We start from the raw sequence: 15,251 nt of genomic DNA, 5'->3' as shown, positions 1-15,251 counted from the left end.
TGATGGCTAATCGATCTGCAACCATGAGGTTTCGAAGCCCTTACATACACACAGAGCCTGGAATCTGGGAGGATGTGTATGGGCTCTATTAGCATGTATGTGTATGGATGAGAAAACTGACCGAAAGAAAAGACTAACGAAGAAGATTAGCGAAAATAAAATAGGATTGTCAAGAACAAAAGAAAAAACACTGAAGGTAACATCAACTAAACCAACCCAGGTCCTAACTTCTCAGAGGGGAAGAGAAGATGTTGTAAAAAGCATAGTAGGCAGACAGCATCATGGAGGTATTTGAGATAGGCGTGGGCAGGAGTGTGTTGAAGAGAGTGGTGGGAGGATCGGGTATGAGGTCGGTCATCCGAGGAGCTGTTCGAGGGTGCGATTACTCTGTTCATAGACGAGCCAACTGATGCTGACGGCGGGGACGACTTTGAGGAGGGAGGGTGCGAGGCCGCGGTAGAAGCCGAGCCAGCGTTCGCGCAGGAAGGTCTGGCGGACACAGTCGAGGATGCCGGTGTACTGTTGGGGATGGTAGGGCGTGCCCTGCGCTTGCAGGCGTGTCCGCACTACATTCCTGTCACCTCGCACGATCTCCATCAATCCCCGTTTCTTATCATCTTCAGAATCAGCGCAGGCGGTTGGGGTGCTTACAGGGGATATACTACCGTCGCGCCCACTCCCCCGCTTATCGCGCCACACACTAAGGTCGCTAACACGCCCGTCTCTTCTTCCGTGCCAGACGCCGTTCTATACGCCCGTTTCAAGCCCTCAAAAGCTGACATGTCAATGGCTATTGTTCCATACAATTGTTGTTTTGTGTGTATTAAGAAAAATCAAGTCATCTTGAAGATCATCAGTTTCCTCGTCTTCTCACATGGCAAACCACCCGTTTTTTCGTGAAGGTGTGGGAGGCGAAATACCTGAATACGGGAAGACGCCCATGGTGGCTGCCATAAGACCTTTGTAGTATCCCCGTACGCCGCCAGTTTTGTTGAGCTTTTTGATCGTGTACACTAGAAGAGCACGCCCTTGAAAGGATTCGTTGATCGTACTACTCATCAATTGAGTTTCTACAAACAAAAAAACCAGGGGAAGATTAGACATCATGGAAAAAAGGGGGGTACATATGAAACGGGATAAAGAGAGAAAGAGGGGGAGGAAGGGAAGACTGACTGAGTGTCTCGATCGGATAGATTAAGACTTGACTCACCACCCCAGCCAAGCCACCGGCCAGGAACCTGCCGAGATTAGAGCGACGATCATCTTGAGACCTCGAGGAATGATCACGGAGAGATTGGCGATGGAAGATGAAGTTTTTAGCGTATTCGTAGACGAAGAATTTGATGGCGGATTCGGGGAAGACCTTGATGACGTTGAGGCCGTTGCCGATGAAGAAGTTACGGAGCCCCCAGGAGTGGGGCGTGGGGCTCGAGAAGTTAGTCTGGCATCTGGAATGCTCGCTGTAGATCGACTTGAGCGCGTCCATCAGGTTGGACATCGTGTTCCGAGCCGGTATCCTCCGACCCGATCGGTTGCTCTCCACACTGGCCAGGGTCGACGGTTGGGCGGTGATCAGATAGACCTTGAGGCGGTCGAACGGCGCCGTCGCTGTTCTGGAGACTGCGCCCGCTATCCCTCCCGACAGGAGATACTTGCCTGCGCCGTCGAATCCCGCCTGGCCGGCCGTGCTCTCCTCGAGGGTGGTATTACTATCTTGACTGCTGCTGCTGCTACTTCGGCTACTGCTGCTGGTGCTGCTGGGGGTTGCTGACGGTCGAGGCAGTCCTGTCCCCTCCTCGCTCTCCTTCATCTTCCCCATCACTTTCTCCGAGAGTGGAACGGGCTGGCTGGTCGTCTTCATCCTCGAATCCTAGAGTGTTCCCTGCTCGTTTGCTTCGTAGATGAGTTCTTCGACCTCCCTCCGCAGAATGCGGCTCAAGCTGGATGTGGATACGTAATCGGAATCAGATTAGCCCATTCCTGTTCCCGATTACAGGACAGATGGCCGAGTGGTCTAAGGCGCCGTCTTAAGGTGACCCCGCGGTATGCAGGCATGATCCGGCGGTCTTCGGGCGTGGGTTCGAATCCCACTCTGTTCAGACTTACTTTTGGACCGTCTATCTAGCCTACTTATGGGACCGGTGTTTCAAATGGGGACCTGTAACTGAGAGGCTGCAGGCCACAAGCAGTCCCAAGGATGTCCTGACAAGCATCCTGAGAGCATCTGCAGCAGTCCGGGGGTGGATAGTGCCAACTTAAACAGGCTATGGCTTGGGTTGCACCAATTTTTGCTTGCTCAAGCTGGTCCATGTGCTTTTGAAGGTCCAGCCAACCTCATCCTTCACAATACAACCAGCATTCCCTGTTGGGTGGGTGGCCTTTGTGTCAGAAGGTACTTTTTGATGGAAGCATAAAAAATGTATCATTTTTGCCTCCGGCCTGCTACATTCCCATGTCTATAGCAGCCTGTGGAAGCCAGCGGCAGGTGAGAGATTTGAAAAAAGTGAATCTCTGCCTACCAAAAGCAACACGATCCACCCCTGGACTGCTGGAGATGCTCTGAGGACCCATCTGCACCAAGAGCACCCCAAGAGTACATTATCCAGCTCAAAAAAACCCATCATCAGGACATGTTTTGGGAAGTTGTCCTGAGGATGATTTTGAACACCAATCCTCAGGACACTCTTCACCAAGGTTTCCCAAGGATTGCTTCCAGAAACTTGTGAAGCTAGTTGGATTGGGTATGACTTAACATACACATGAATATGATCAGTAGGCAAGTGTTATGGTCTGTTTGGTGGAGAGGAAGATGAAGTCTGGGGTCTGGGGTTTCTGGATCCTATATGGTTGATTGCAGGATGAGGAGGCAGTCCCGGATATCCAGGCTCTCAAACCTTGAGAGTCAGGATGTAAACGGGTTGGGTTTGGGTTGGAAAACAGTGCCCAAACCCAACCCAAGGTAAATGTTGGGTCAAGGCGGGTTGGCTCAAAATCTCAAACAGGCTGCCCAAACCCAAACCCAATTAAGGATGCAGCGGGTTGGGTTGGGTCAGGGTTGGGTCAGGGGTGACCCAAGCGTTTTGGGCTGTTGAATGAGAAAGGAAATAAAATTGTGCCAATTTCTAGCTATCTGGTCCTGGTGCATTTGTGTATATACAACAGGGGAGCCTATGAAGATAAAATCAAAGAAAAGATACTAAGATGAGCCAGAAACAATGAGAGATACATTATCATGGTTGGGACTTGGGGCAGGATGGGCTTGAGGATGGGTGATTGTTGTGGCTGTGTGACTGTGGGTTGAGGGGATATCAGATATCTCAGACTTAAGTCACCAATCAGTGTGGTGGACAGATGGGTACACGCGTGGGGGGTCAAGTTTTTCTTGCGCGTGGTGCGCGCCGGCGGCTGTCATTAGGTCCCGCGACTCAATGAAATATGATTAGGTCCCGCGACTCAATGAAACTTTGATTAGGTCCCGCGACTCAATGAGAGTTATGGCGCAGTCTCCAGCCCTCAAGACTTTCTCACGTCCGACAGCGCGGCGTGGCGCGCATCCTCAAGGCGTTTCAGGATTTCTTCCTCTTTCTATTCTCTTCCATGTTTTTGGTTTTGTTTTCTTTTTGTCTTGTTTTGTTTCAGTTGTCTAATTGTTGTAGCGTGTGCATGCGCGCTAGGTTGTGATGAGATGTCTGCTAGATGTCACAAACTCCAAAGTTTGAGCTCAGTTCAAACTCAGGCTTTGGAGCGGCATGGACCTACTCTGAACCATATTTTTCAGTCTTCCATCAAATTCAAAGTTTATTGTTCCTGGCGTCTTCTGCCTGTATTCTCAGAATCCCACGTCTTCTCACTGCCAGCGTAATTGGCTGGGCTGAGGTTATCCCAGTTAAACTGGGATGCACTCAACCAATTTCAACTTGGTTGATCTCAACTGATGAAATATAAGTCCAAGGGTCCCCCTTTGGGTTTATATTTCATTGGTTGAGATCAACCCATTTTAAATTGGTTGAGTGCATCCCAGTTAAACTGGAATGGCTTCAACCCAGCCAAATATTCTGGCAGTGTCTAAGTTCACTACCCCGCAACGCCGATCTTCTCCACCTTCTGGTTTTGATCACACCCCCGCCGGCAGTATCCCCGGCTCCTCTATCAACTAAAACACCGCTGACGCGCAATTCCAGCCGTCGTAAATCATCCCCCCCCCCAAACGCTACACAACTCTCAGCGCTCTTTTTCAGCCAATCACCCCGGAGGGCATACACAACTTAGGTTTTCTCTTTTCATTCCCCTCCACCAACTGCCTACCGCCTGGCATGGTAGGATTTCCTCATCGGCGATTACAGCTGACTTAATCATTACCGGGTCATAGTTGGGTCATCGGGCCAACCCAAAATGGAATCGGCCTGCCTAAACCCAAACCCAATTGACAATTGGGTCTTGCCGGGTTGGGTTGGAAATTGGTTTTTCAGCTGTCAGGCTACCCAAACCCAACCTGAGACCTGGCGGGTCTTGGGTCGCCTCCAGGTCGACCCGACCCATTTGCATCCTGACTTGAGAGTGCCTTCTGTGACATGTAATTTATGCACATGGAAGCCTGCGCTGCGGAGCCCACACCACGGCTCATAACAGTGGGTACCTCCCCATAAAATCTTGTTGACCTCACAATTTCCCTTTCAATTTGCATTTTCTTCAAAAAAGTGAAATTCATGCATGCAGCATTAGTGGTCTTCAAAATTACAACCATGAATGCATAAACATAAAATCATCAGTGAATTTGGCAGGGACATACTTACATAATCCCAGCCAAGTTCATTTATCATTTTATGTTTATGCATTTATGATCTCAATCTTGAAGACCACTATTGCTGAAATATCACCTTAATAGTGAGCAGCTGTGTTTTGCATTGATCCAGTGCTTACTGTCTTGAATGAATTTGTGGAGTGAGCTATTGCATCAGAGTCCAAGGAAGTGTTAGTCTGATGCCTCCTCTCTTGACTCAGAGCTGTCTCTTAAATACTCACAAGATTGAAGAATTGGAACTCAGAGCTGCCTTGATGTTGCTAACTTCTCTGGCTGTGCCTTGCACCCTTGGAGAGTTGTTGCTTGTTTCATCTGTTGTAGAGATGACAAGACAACAGGGTTAGAAACTGTGTCTTGAGTCTGAAGGGATGAACCTTGGGGCTCACAATGTGTTGCATCAGAGTATAAGACCAAAAAGTCTTTGATGTGGTATGCACGGTCAGACACAAGCTAGAGACGGTGGCAGACGGGCAACCACACAAACCTAGAAACAGTTTATTGAGAGGAGAAGTGAGTTGAAGCAAACAAAATTGAGTTGTTGAGTTACTTTTCAAACATGCCTTTGGTGTGGTATGCATGGTCAGACACAAGGTAGAGGCGGTGGCAGATGGGCAAACACGACAAACCTAGAGATATGAAAAGTATGAGAACAAGGAGAGGTTAAGCTGAGAAAAGATAGGAATCAGACCTAGAGACATTTTGTTGAGAGGAGCAGTGAGTTGAAGCAAACACAATTGAGTTTTTAAAGAAAATCTAACATGAAAACTGGTACGGCTATTTAACAAGACAATTTAGGGTATAGCTAATAACAATGTGGACTGTGGAATGAGATTATCACTAGTTACATGTTTGTGAACTTGCTGATAAAGAAACCATCTAATACAGAGTATGTTTTTCCCCTGTGCCTTTTGGCACCTGGAGCATCAACCTCTGTATTCTGAAAGACTGAGCATTTGCTCAGCCGCCCCACTGCATTTCTGCCCATGCTGTGGTGATCGGACATTCTACGCTGCTTGCCTACATAAACCACCACAGCGCACAGTAGCAAACCCCATTCCTCAGGTGTGCTAATCCCATGCAGCTCACCATGTGCTCGTGAAGGAGTTACGGTTTTTTTTTATTTTAATTCTTTGCAAAAATTGCATATCCAACTACCTTTTGGTATTTTCATTTTTGATGTCTGAGTCTGACTACCAAAATGCGCCTGGGTCAATTTTTGGTCCACACAACACGGGCGCAACATTGGGGAGCGGTCCTCCCGGCGTAAACAGTGTTTGGTAGTTGGGAATCAAATTTTAGGTAGTCAATTAATCAAGGCCCAAAATTTATATCATATAAGTCACTCCATGACTGTTTATGACTGTTTCAGATAAAAATATTAGGGTTATCATCCTGTAGCTGAATTAAAAAAAGTTGTAATATAGAAGGCTGAATTAAAAAAAGTTGTAATATAGAAATGATTTTCACCAGATGCCACATCATGTGAGGAGGAGCCACTGGCTGGAATCACGGTAATGATGCAAAAAATCAGATAGTTTTGAGAGGTTAGTAAGGCAAACATTCCTAACTGCTTGGGCATGTATTTCAACTAATTCTTTTGTATCCTTCATTTTCAAGAACTCTTGGACATATTCTGGAGGGATCAATTGGCTCGCAGAAAGCAATTCAACTGTTTTGAACACCGATTGCTGGACAAAAAGGGCCTCCATAGCTTCACACTCATAAGATTTGTCGGGGGGAAATGCTTCGCGCGCCACTTCAATTGGCATGATTTTGTGCAACAGATTGTTTAAAGTTTTGAGCCATCCCCGTTTAACCAAATCCACGACCGTATCCAGAGCAACCCCTTCCAATTTTCCGGGCTCAGGAAAGGTGCCTGCAAGAAATTTTGCCGATCCGGCGTACAGTCTTTCCTCGTTTGTGCTTAATTTTCTGATTGATTTAGGGTAGCTGGTCCCCATGGGTTCATAGGGCTGATCTGGTCTGGAAGAAGATTGCAATCAATTGGAAATCTCAATTTTGAAAAATTGGCGGACGCATAGATTTGAATAGAATACAAACTCAATCCCTGTGTAAAATCTTTTGAAATTTTGATCTATGTGATTGTATAGCCTGTCTAGTGGTGACGGTGCAAGCACTAAACGCTTCTCAGTGGGCTTGAACAACCGATATCGCCTAGAATGATTTAAGAGTTGGCAAATCGCGTCTAGTTGTTGAAGGGTTTCCCGGAAAGTCGTATCCCATTCATTTTTGCTTTGTCTTTCCTTTCTTACATCCTTGTTCCAATGGAACAATGACCAAGGAACTCTTTTTTCAACTATTTTCTTGAACATTGAAACCTCATCATGCAAAATTTCGAATCCCTCATTCAGTGCTTCTTGCACGGTTATTTATTACAATGTTTCTAAGATCAGTTTTCGAAATTGTGGAAATGCTGAAAGGAGAATGATGGCATGACATCTACTTACTTTGTTGTCCCCAAACTGAATTGACGGCGACCTCTATGGATGACAGATTCAATAAGCCTCAATCAATTTCTTTGGTTTTTTGAGCTCAGGTTACCAAGTGGGGAGAAATGTAGCTTACGATTTTGGGCGACTGGACGCGTGGCTGCTTGGGAATCTGAAATTTCGCGTACGTTTTCGGAAATTATTCTGGAACTCGAAAGGATTTGATTCGTAGCACCTGGAGGAAAACATGAAGAAAGTGGGTTGCGTTTTTTGAGATACAATATTAGTGAACCAGAAAGCTTGGGGATTGCGAATACATCAGTTAGGAGAAGGGATATCTAGGGATATAGATGAAAATACCTATGTAGCAAGTCGCTTGAAAGCAGCCCCAAACAAGAGAGGCTAGTCGTTGGCGCTTCGAAAGCATGGCGTGTATTGAATGGGAGGCAAAGAAAGCGTGATGTAGGTTCGATGACTTGAGTAACAGAAAAGGTATCCCTCTTGGAGGTAAACTAGTATCTTGATTTGACTGGAATGAACGGAGGGTTTGTTTGAACAATTAAATTCATCTGGTTTGATTTAACAAAATCACAGTGATTGGTTGCGAAAGGACACTACAAAGGGGATGATGCTGAGGAGCACTGGTGAGTAGCGAAGTCGAGGGGGGTGCACGGGAGCTTGACATGATCTCCTGGGGAGGGGGGGAGGCCAGCCGCACTGGAGGAGGATACATAGCTGGAGTTTCTGGGTCTGTAGCAGGGCTACGACCGGTTCCTCTTGATTCTTCTTCAGAACTCCAGTTCCATCTAGCTTGTTTGGGGCTGAACTTTTTAGAAGTCCCTACATACACGGCGGGCGCGATTTCGAACTGCCAGAAGCCGGCCACCCTGACTGCATACCATCGCAATCTGCCCGCCAAGGTCAATTGATTGGTGTGAGGTCAGCTCAAGGACAGTCCGGCCAGCTGGACAGCCAGCCAAGAGTCATAATGGTCATCAAACGGTGAGCTCCGTCGATATGTCATTGGGTCTCCTTGACTTCAGCAAGACCGGCATCACCACTGATTGACATCGGTCAACATTGCAGATCTGTTCAGCCCGGTCAATGTGGCAGACCAATGGCAATCAGAAGTTTCTAACCCCATGGTTCTGGTCTACCATTTCTCCAAACTGAAAGACGGAAGACAACCTAATGTTTCCACAACGGTATAGAAGTCTACGTAGATGCAATCAAAGGTGAGATATACGTTGTACATACACTGAACGAAAAAAACCATGCGCTAGAGTACAAGTGAAATTAGACAATTTGCATATCCTCACATTTAGAGAAGGGTTCGGCGGATGAAGGAAATCAAGAGGGAGTCTTTGTCGGCAAATATTTAACAATAGATAGAGTAATAGATGGAAAATAAATAAATAAAAGTGCAAGGGGACTAACAAAGCTGATCTAGTGTCATGCAGAAGAGCGAAGGAAAGGTTACTGGCGAGGAGGGTCTTCGGGAGAGGTTGAATGGTCAGAAGAGGAGGAAGGATGAGGGGACTGAGGCGGGACGAGTAGATTGGAATGCGGACGATGATTGAGGCCGAGTTGTTGGTCGTCGAGATCGAGATAGCGAGCGACACGATGGATCTGTCTGACGAAGAAGAGAAGCAAGGCGCGGAGGATAGCGCGAAGAAGGGACCCGAGGGAGGCGGCGAGGGAGGTAATGAGTCTTGAAAGACCGGCAACAACGACCAACTCGATGAACTCGGCCACCTGCAGACTCGGGTCCCGTTCGATTTTCGAGATTACCTCCTCAGCCATGGCGATCACCAGCTTCGCGTCTGCCGACTCGGCCCCCCGCTCCTCTTTGTCCTGCTCCTGATCTGCGTATTGGCCCCCGGCCACGATTGCGCCCGCCTTGCGTTTCTCTTTCTTGAGGAGCTTGTTTGGCTGTTCTGGCTCCTCGGCAACAGGGTCTTTCGGTGGGAGACGACGCGAAGGATCATCCCGACAAGAGGAGGCACGATGCAGGCCGGCTTGCTTGGTTAACTCGTCGACGTGGTGTTCCATCATCCGGCGCTTGTTGGAGACCTCGTGGCGGCGTTGACGCAGGACCTCTCCGGAGCTGGTAAGCTGCTTGAACAGCTCCCAGGTCTGGGGGTCAACCTTATCCCAGCTAAATGCGCGGGACGAAACCGACAGTTGGTGTTGCTGATAGTGCTGATGGAACGCATCCCCCGACGGGTGCCGCTGGTGGTGGTGCTCATTACTAGTGGCTGGAGCAGTTTTCGAGTGGCTGGGCATGAGCGGGTCCGCGGGCAAGAACGAAAGCAGCTCAGTCGCCATCTTGTTCTGCTCCAAATAACCTTCCAGTCGGTCCTTGACCTCTCGAGACTTGATCTCGGCTTCCTTTGCGGTCGAATCATACTGCTCTTCAAGCACCTAGTAGGCGACAGGAGAAAGTCAAGTTCCTGTCTGATTTGCTCAGTTGAGTAGGAATGCATCAATGCATTGTTCACCTTGAAAGCCTCCAGCACCAATCTCTGTTCTTGCTCCATCTTTTTTAGCAGTCAATACTTCCAAACCAGCTGGACCTCCAAGTTCTGCTTCCTTCTGTTTTGAGAACAAAGCGAAAACAGCAATAAAAAATTCCCATGTTGAGTCTCTTTCATCGGGCGTCAGGCAACGTAACAAAAAACAATGGAGACTCAACATGGAGTGTCTGACAGGAAAGAGGTTGTAATCCTGAGGGATCTGGATAGTATGGCGACGTTTGGCAAATGCCATCTTGCAGACAGTCTGTGACCTGGATTTGGGGAAGACGGCCTCGTAATTATAGACGGCGTCCCTTCGATCGGCTGGACCCCTGATCTCATCATCGGAGTTGTTGACAAACGAGATCTCCGGCTCTTCGTCGTCGCATTTGAAAAGTCCGATATGGTCTGTCTGGGCTCGACTGTAACACACCCGGCTATTTGATTCCACAAGACGGAAAATTTTTAACAAGCCGGTTCGAGTCAAGATGTAATGGTCGTTGCAATACCTCATGTGATGGTTGTCCAGCGGTGGAAACTCGTCTCGAGAAAGCTCGAGTGAATCCAGTCTCGAAAAACCGGGCTGAGAAATGTAGCCCTCACTACCGGCATCACTCGAATTACCGGGGCCAGAACTTCCTGCTAGAGGTCAAACAATATTTAGAAGATCCAGAGTAGGTTGGCCAAAGATAGAGGAGAGATTGACCCTTCTTGAAGGCCCTGAATCGCCTGGATTTCTCACGCCGCTCCTCAGTGACGACTTCTCTGCAGCCCAATCGTAAAGAGTGATGGAGAATCAGCAGATACACATAAACAAAGGTCAAAGCAGAGAAAGAGCTGACGACGAGTCGAGTGGCGGTCCAAATTCGGCATGAGATGCGGCAGACAGGTTGGGGGTGGCGGCGTTCCGCGGCAACGAGATGCGTTCGGTGAGACTAAGGCGGGGGGTGAATTGTGTTAGTTGTGAGAGTCGGACGAGGACATATTAAGATGAAAAGGGACGAAACTCAGTGATGGCATCGACCACCTTTCCAGCATGATAGATCCCAGCGCCGACGCTCCTGCCGGCGCTGGCAACGCCCTTGACGAATGGTTTGAGGAAAGTCTTGCTGCCTCCGCCGACGGGAGGGTGCTCGATGGGTGGCTCGTGGCAGTCGTCGTCCGGTGGAGGCATGGTGGTGAGCCAGAGCCAACCAAGAGGGAACATGGCTCGGCGAGGACATGGCCGACCCGTTGGACAGTGGGCCGGCCCGCCCAGGAGCCCTCTCACAGACGCGGGCGGACGGTGGGCCGGCCCGCAATGACTCGCAAGCCCAGAATACACGGCAGCGGGACACCCGCCTACTCTGAAACGAGGCCTGCTGGAGTGATGAACCCTCAAACGAGGTGACACGCGCTGGGTGTTATGGTATAGGGTTATATTTCAGTATTAGCATATGTATTTAGAGCATGTTTATATCCTGTTTCTCTGTTACTCTAAAAGACTCCTCCCCTGGGTGCCGGTGAACTCTTCTTTTCCTCACTCTCTCTTGTTTTCTCTTCACCGGCATCCCAGGTAAGCACCGTGATGTTTCTTCCACTTTTATCTTTTTGTCTTTGCTTTTCTCTCATTGTTAGCTCTGTGATGACGAAATCCATACTCTCTCTTGTTTTCTCTTCACCGGCATCCCAGAGCGTAAGAGGTTATGAGCCCTCATTCTTGCTGAACACGGTGCTATATTTTTCTGAGAGTCCGCTTGCAAGCGATAACACTAAACCACATCATTATTCACAACCACGATACCGACCGCAATAATCGATCCGCATTCACTGTGGGATTGACTGCACGAGGTCAACACATCACTCAATCCGTTGGATCGTCGAATACTTAGGCTGTTACAGGCTCGTGTCATCACTGGTCTACCTTAACTGCGGGATCGACTTCACAGGGTCGAACACACCTTCAAACCATCATCCACTTACACCACTCTCCACAACATGGCCGGGACTTTCGACCTCGTCGCCCCTACATCTCATGCCCCACTTTCTTCCTTGCAATCAAACTGCCGACGCCTATCACATCCCGAAGCCTCCTTGTCCGCCAATCTATCTGACAACTCGACTTTTGCGTCAGTCATCGAGGATAGGCCGCGCCCAGAGGTGGCGCAGGAAGACATCGACCGTCTAATCCAGCAAGGGGGTCGTTTCTTTGGTTTGGACTCATGTGCATCTCACACATTCACCAACGATCTATCGTTGCTTTTTGATCATATCACTCTCTCCAATCCTATCCCTTTAACTGTGGCAACTCGAGGGTCACAATCTTTTATTACGATGGTTGGAAAGATGAAACTTGCAAACAGATCGGGATCCATCACGCTCAACAATGTGTATTACAGCCCCGCTGCGAACTGCACCCTACTCTCGGCCGAAACACTCAGGCTCGGCGGTGGAAAATTACACATCTCTGATCATGGGACAGCGTCAGTACACTTTCCCAACGGTTTCGGTTTTCGATCTTACTCCATCAACCGTCGTTGGCAGGTTCCAGTTCTCTTTCGCACGTCTCCGTTGCCCTTTGTTATTGTACCTCCTGCCCCTAAGATCGATACTGTCTCGACTGCTACCCCTCTTGCAATTACGGCTTTTGATGCCTCAATTAAAAACTCCGACGCTCTCATGTGGCATCGTCGCCTGGGCCACATCAGCCTTAAACGAATCATTCGCATGTGCGCGCTGGGAAGCTTGCCCGGCTTGCCAGATAAGTTAACAAACAAAGACTTCGTTTGTGAAGACTGCTTAGTGAGCAAGAGTAAGCGCAATCGAGGCTCGCGCCTCTCTGAAGATTCAACTCTGAAACCAATGGACATCATTGTTTCGGACGTATTGGGACCATTTATAGAGGGCTTCAATGGGGTGAAGTACCTGGTTGTCTTTCGCGATCTTGCCAGCACTTACTCCGAAGGTTTTTTGCTGAAGGCCAAAAGCGAAGTGTGCTTAAATTTTAAAAGGTACATTGAGCGGATGGAGCGACTTACCGGGAAGAAACTCAAACGATTTCGAACGGACGGGGGCGGCGAATTCACGTCAAAAGCTTTTCTAGCGTGGCTGCAAGACAAGGGAATTGAACACCAACATTCAATGCCTTATGAACCCGAACAGAACGGAGCGGCTGAGAGGCTCCACCGAACGGTTGGTGAGATGGCTCGCACAGCGCTGGTGGCCTCAGGGCTGCCAACCAAATTTTGGGGATTCGCTTACCTATGGGGTTACTTCACTCACAATCGGATGATCAACTCTCTAACTGGCGATAAAACACCCATTGAGCTTATGTTTGATAAGAAACCCCTCTTGGATCGACTCCGGGCTTTCGGCGAGGTGGCTTTTGTGCACAAACCAGAAGTTTACCGAGCGGGGAAGACCGATCAACGTGCCTGGCGCTGCAATCTTGTCGGCTATGTTCAAGGGGGCAAGGGATGGATTTTTTGGGTGCCGACTAACAACACCTTCTTCGAGTCATCCATTGCAACTTTCCCTTATTCCAATCAGCTTTCCGTAAACCCCCCGGAACCAATCAAACCTAAACTGACACTATCATCCTCTCTCAATAAGATTCTCAACAATGGCGGTGATAACCCTCAGGTTCCCCAACACGATAACGAATTGGCATCAGTCCCTGAAGTTGCGCCTGTTCGGCGCCCATTAGACAAACTCCTCAACACTGAAGATGTACCGCCCATGATCTTCAATTCAGCTTTGGTCCTGGGTTCGAATGTCGCCGAGAATACCCTAGCCAGCCAATCACCAGAAAGCACAGGACTGTCTGCGGTGACGAGGAGTCAGTTACTCCCCAGGACTTACTCGCGAGCAATAGCCAAGAAAGATGGTGATAGATGGGCAGCGGCGGTCGAAACCGAATTAACTTGCTAACATCTGGAACATGTCGGTGTGGCACTTCGAACATGTGCCAGCAGGCCGAAGGGAAACCGATGCAAGATGGCTCTTCGACATAAAGCGGAACCAGGATGGATCCGTCAAGAAGTACAAGGCTCGTTACATAGTTCGAGGCTTCAGTCAGATTTTTGGCCAGGACTATCATGATACTTGGGCCCCGACAGCAACTTTCGCGTCGCTACGCATGCTCTTTGTGGTGGCAACCTCTAACCGTTGGGCAATCGAGTCCTTTGACATCACAGCAGCCTATCTCCATGGCGAAATTGATGAGGATGTGTGGGTCAAAGTGCCGGATGGGATGGTGGTACCTGAGGAACATAAAGGCAAGTCCCTTAAACTTGATAAAGGACTTTACGGCACTAAGCAAGGGGGTCGCTGTTGGTGGAAGCATTTTGTGCAGGTCATGGAAGGCATTGGCTTTCATGTCAGCTTCTATGATGACTCCTTTTATCACATGCACCGCGGCGGTGAGACATTACTGGTATGGATTCACGTGGATGACGGCGTCGTCACAGCCTCCTCCTCCGCAATCATGCAAGAGTTCCGGTCGGCGCTCGAGTCCAAGCTGAGAACAACATGGGAAGGTTCCCTGCACACCATCGTGGGCATCAAGGTTGAGCGTCCTAGCTCATCAAGAATCATCCTCTCTCAACCATTCCTCACACGCAAAATATTGGAAACATTCACCACTGGCGCAACACTCCCCCAAACAGTCCCACTGAAAGACGCTAACTCCATCACGTCCACACAATCTGGCGAAGAAGTCATCAACCCCAACGGCTATCTTTCGATTGTCGGATCGCTGAACTACCTAGCGGTAGCAACACGCCCAGACTTGGCGTTTGCCGTAGGCTTTCTGGCGCGGTTTGCGAAATCACCCACCAAGCGGCACTGGGCGGCAGTTCAACACACCCTCGGCTACATAAAAGCGTTTGGTTGCCGTGATCTAGTAATTGAGCCGGGTGCAAATGACAACAACATGCTCACGTGGGTTGATGCCAACTGGGGTGGCGAGTTTGCGCAATCAACACACGGCTCAGTCACGACGCTCTTTGGGGTACCCATACTCTGGGCGAGCAAACATCAACCATCAGTAGCAACTTCGACATGCCACGCGGAGTTCATGGCACTAGGCTGGGCTTCCCGACACTCGGTTTGGCTCAAAGAGCTCTTTTTCGACATGACTAACCGGATCATCACCCCGAAGCTCATGTGTGACAACGACGCGGCGGTCAAAATTTCGAAGGACAACACTGCAAACAAGCGGACCAGGCACTCGGAACGCGAGGTCTTCTAGGTAAATGAGCAGCTCCATCGCAAGTGACTTGCCATCAAATGGGTCCCAACCAATGCTCAGTTGGCCGACATCATGACAAAGGCACTGGGCCCGATGCCCTTTGAGAGGATCTTAGCCAGCCTCAAAATGTCATCTCCTGGATGAGTGGCATACGTTATGGCAAGTACCAGGGGGGACAGCATGCACTAGCTGCGAGACACATGCACCCCCGCAATTCAACCATTGGATCTCAACAATGACCTGGAATCCCCCCT

The 15,251-nt window shown here is 49.1% G+C and overlaps 2 protein-coding genes across 2 annotated transcripts; both read right to left on the bottom strand.

Annotated features, from left to right (window-relative positions):
- Positions 1 to 354: 354 nt before the first annotated feature.
- PtA15_8A159 (uncharacterized protein) lies at positions 355 to 1,861 on the bottom strand (the record flags this gene model as incomplete). Its single annotated transcript, XM_053171558.1, has 6 exons — positions 355 to 574; positions 652 to 790; positions 921 to 1,070; positions 1,174 to 1,271; positions 1,473 to 1,709; positions 1,773 to 1,861. 6 exons carry the CDS (start codon positions 1,859 to 1,861, stop codon positions 355 to 357), a joined length of 933 nt encoding a protein of 310 aa, XP_053022810.1.
- Positions 1,862 to 8,727: 6,866 nt separating this feature from the next.
- Positions 8,728 to 10,941, bottom strand: PtA15_8A158 (uncharacterized protein; the record flags this gene model as incomplete). Its single annotated transcript, XM_053171557.1, has 5 exons — positions 8,728 to 9,675; positions 9,961 to 10,409; positions 10,474 to 10,532; positions 10,610 to 10,702; positions 10,775 to 10,941. 5 exons carry the CDS (start codon positions 10,939 to 10,941, stop codon positions 8,728 to 8,730), a joined length of 1,716 nt encoding a protein of 571 aa, XP_053022809.1.
- Positions 10,942 to 15,251: the final 4,310 nt, after the last annotated feature.

Source organism: Puccinia triticina, chromosome 8A (assembly GCF_026914185.1).
Source record: "Puccinia triticina chromosome 8A, complete sequence".
In the NCBI taxonomy this organism is placed as follows: Eukaryota; Fungi; Basidiomycota; class Pucciniomycetes; order Pucciniales; family Pucciniaceae; genus Puccinia; species Puccinia triticina.
The sequence above is the reverse complement of the archived record's forward strand: the minus strand, read 5'-3'. Positions and strand labels throughout refer to the sequence as shown.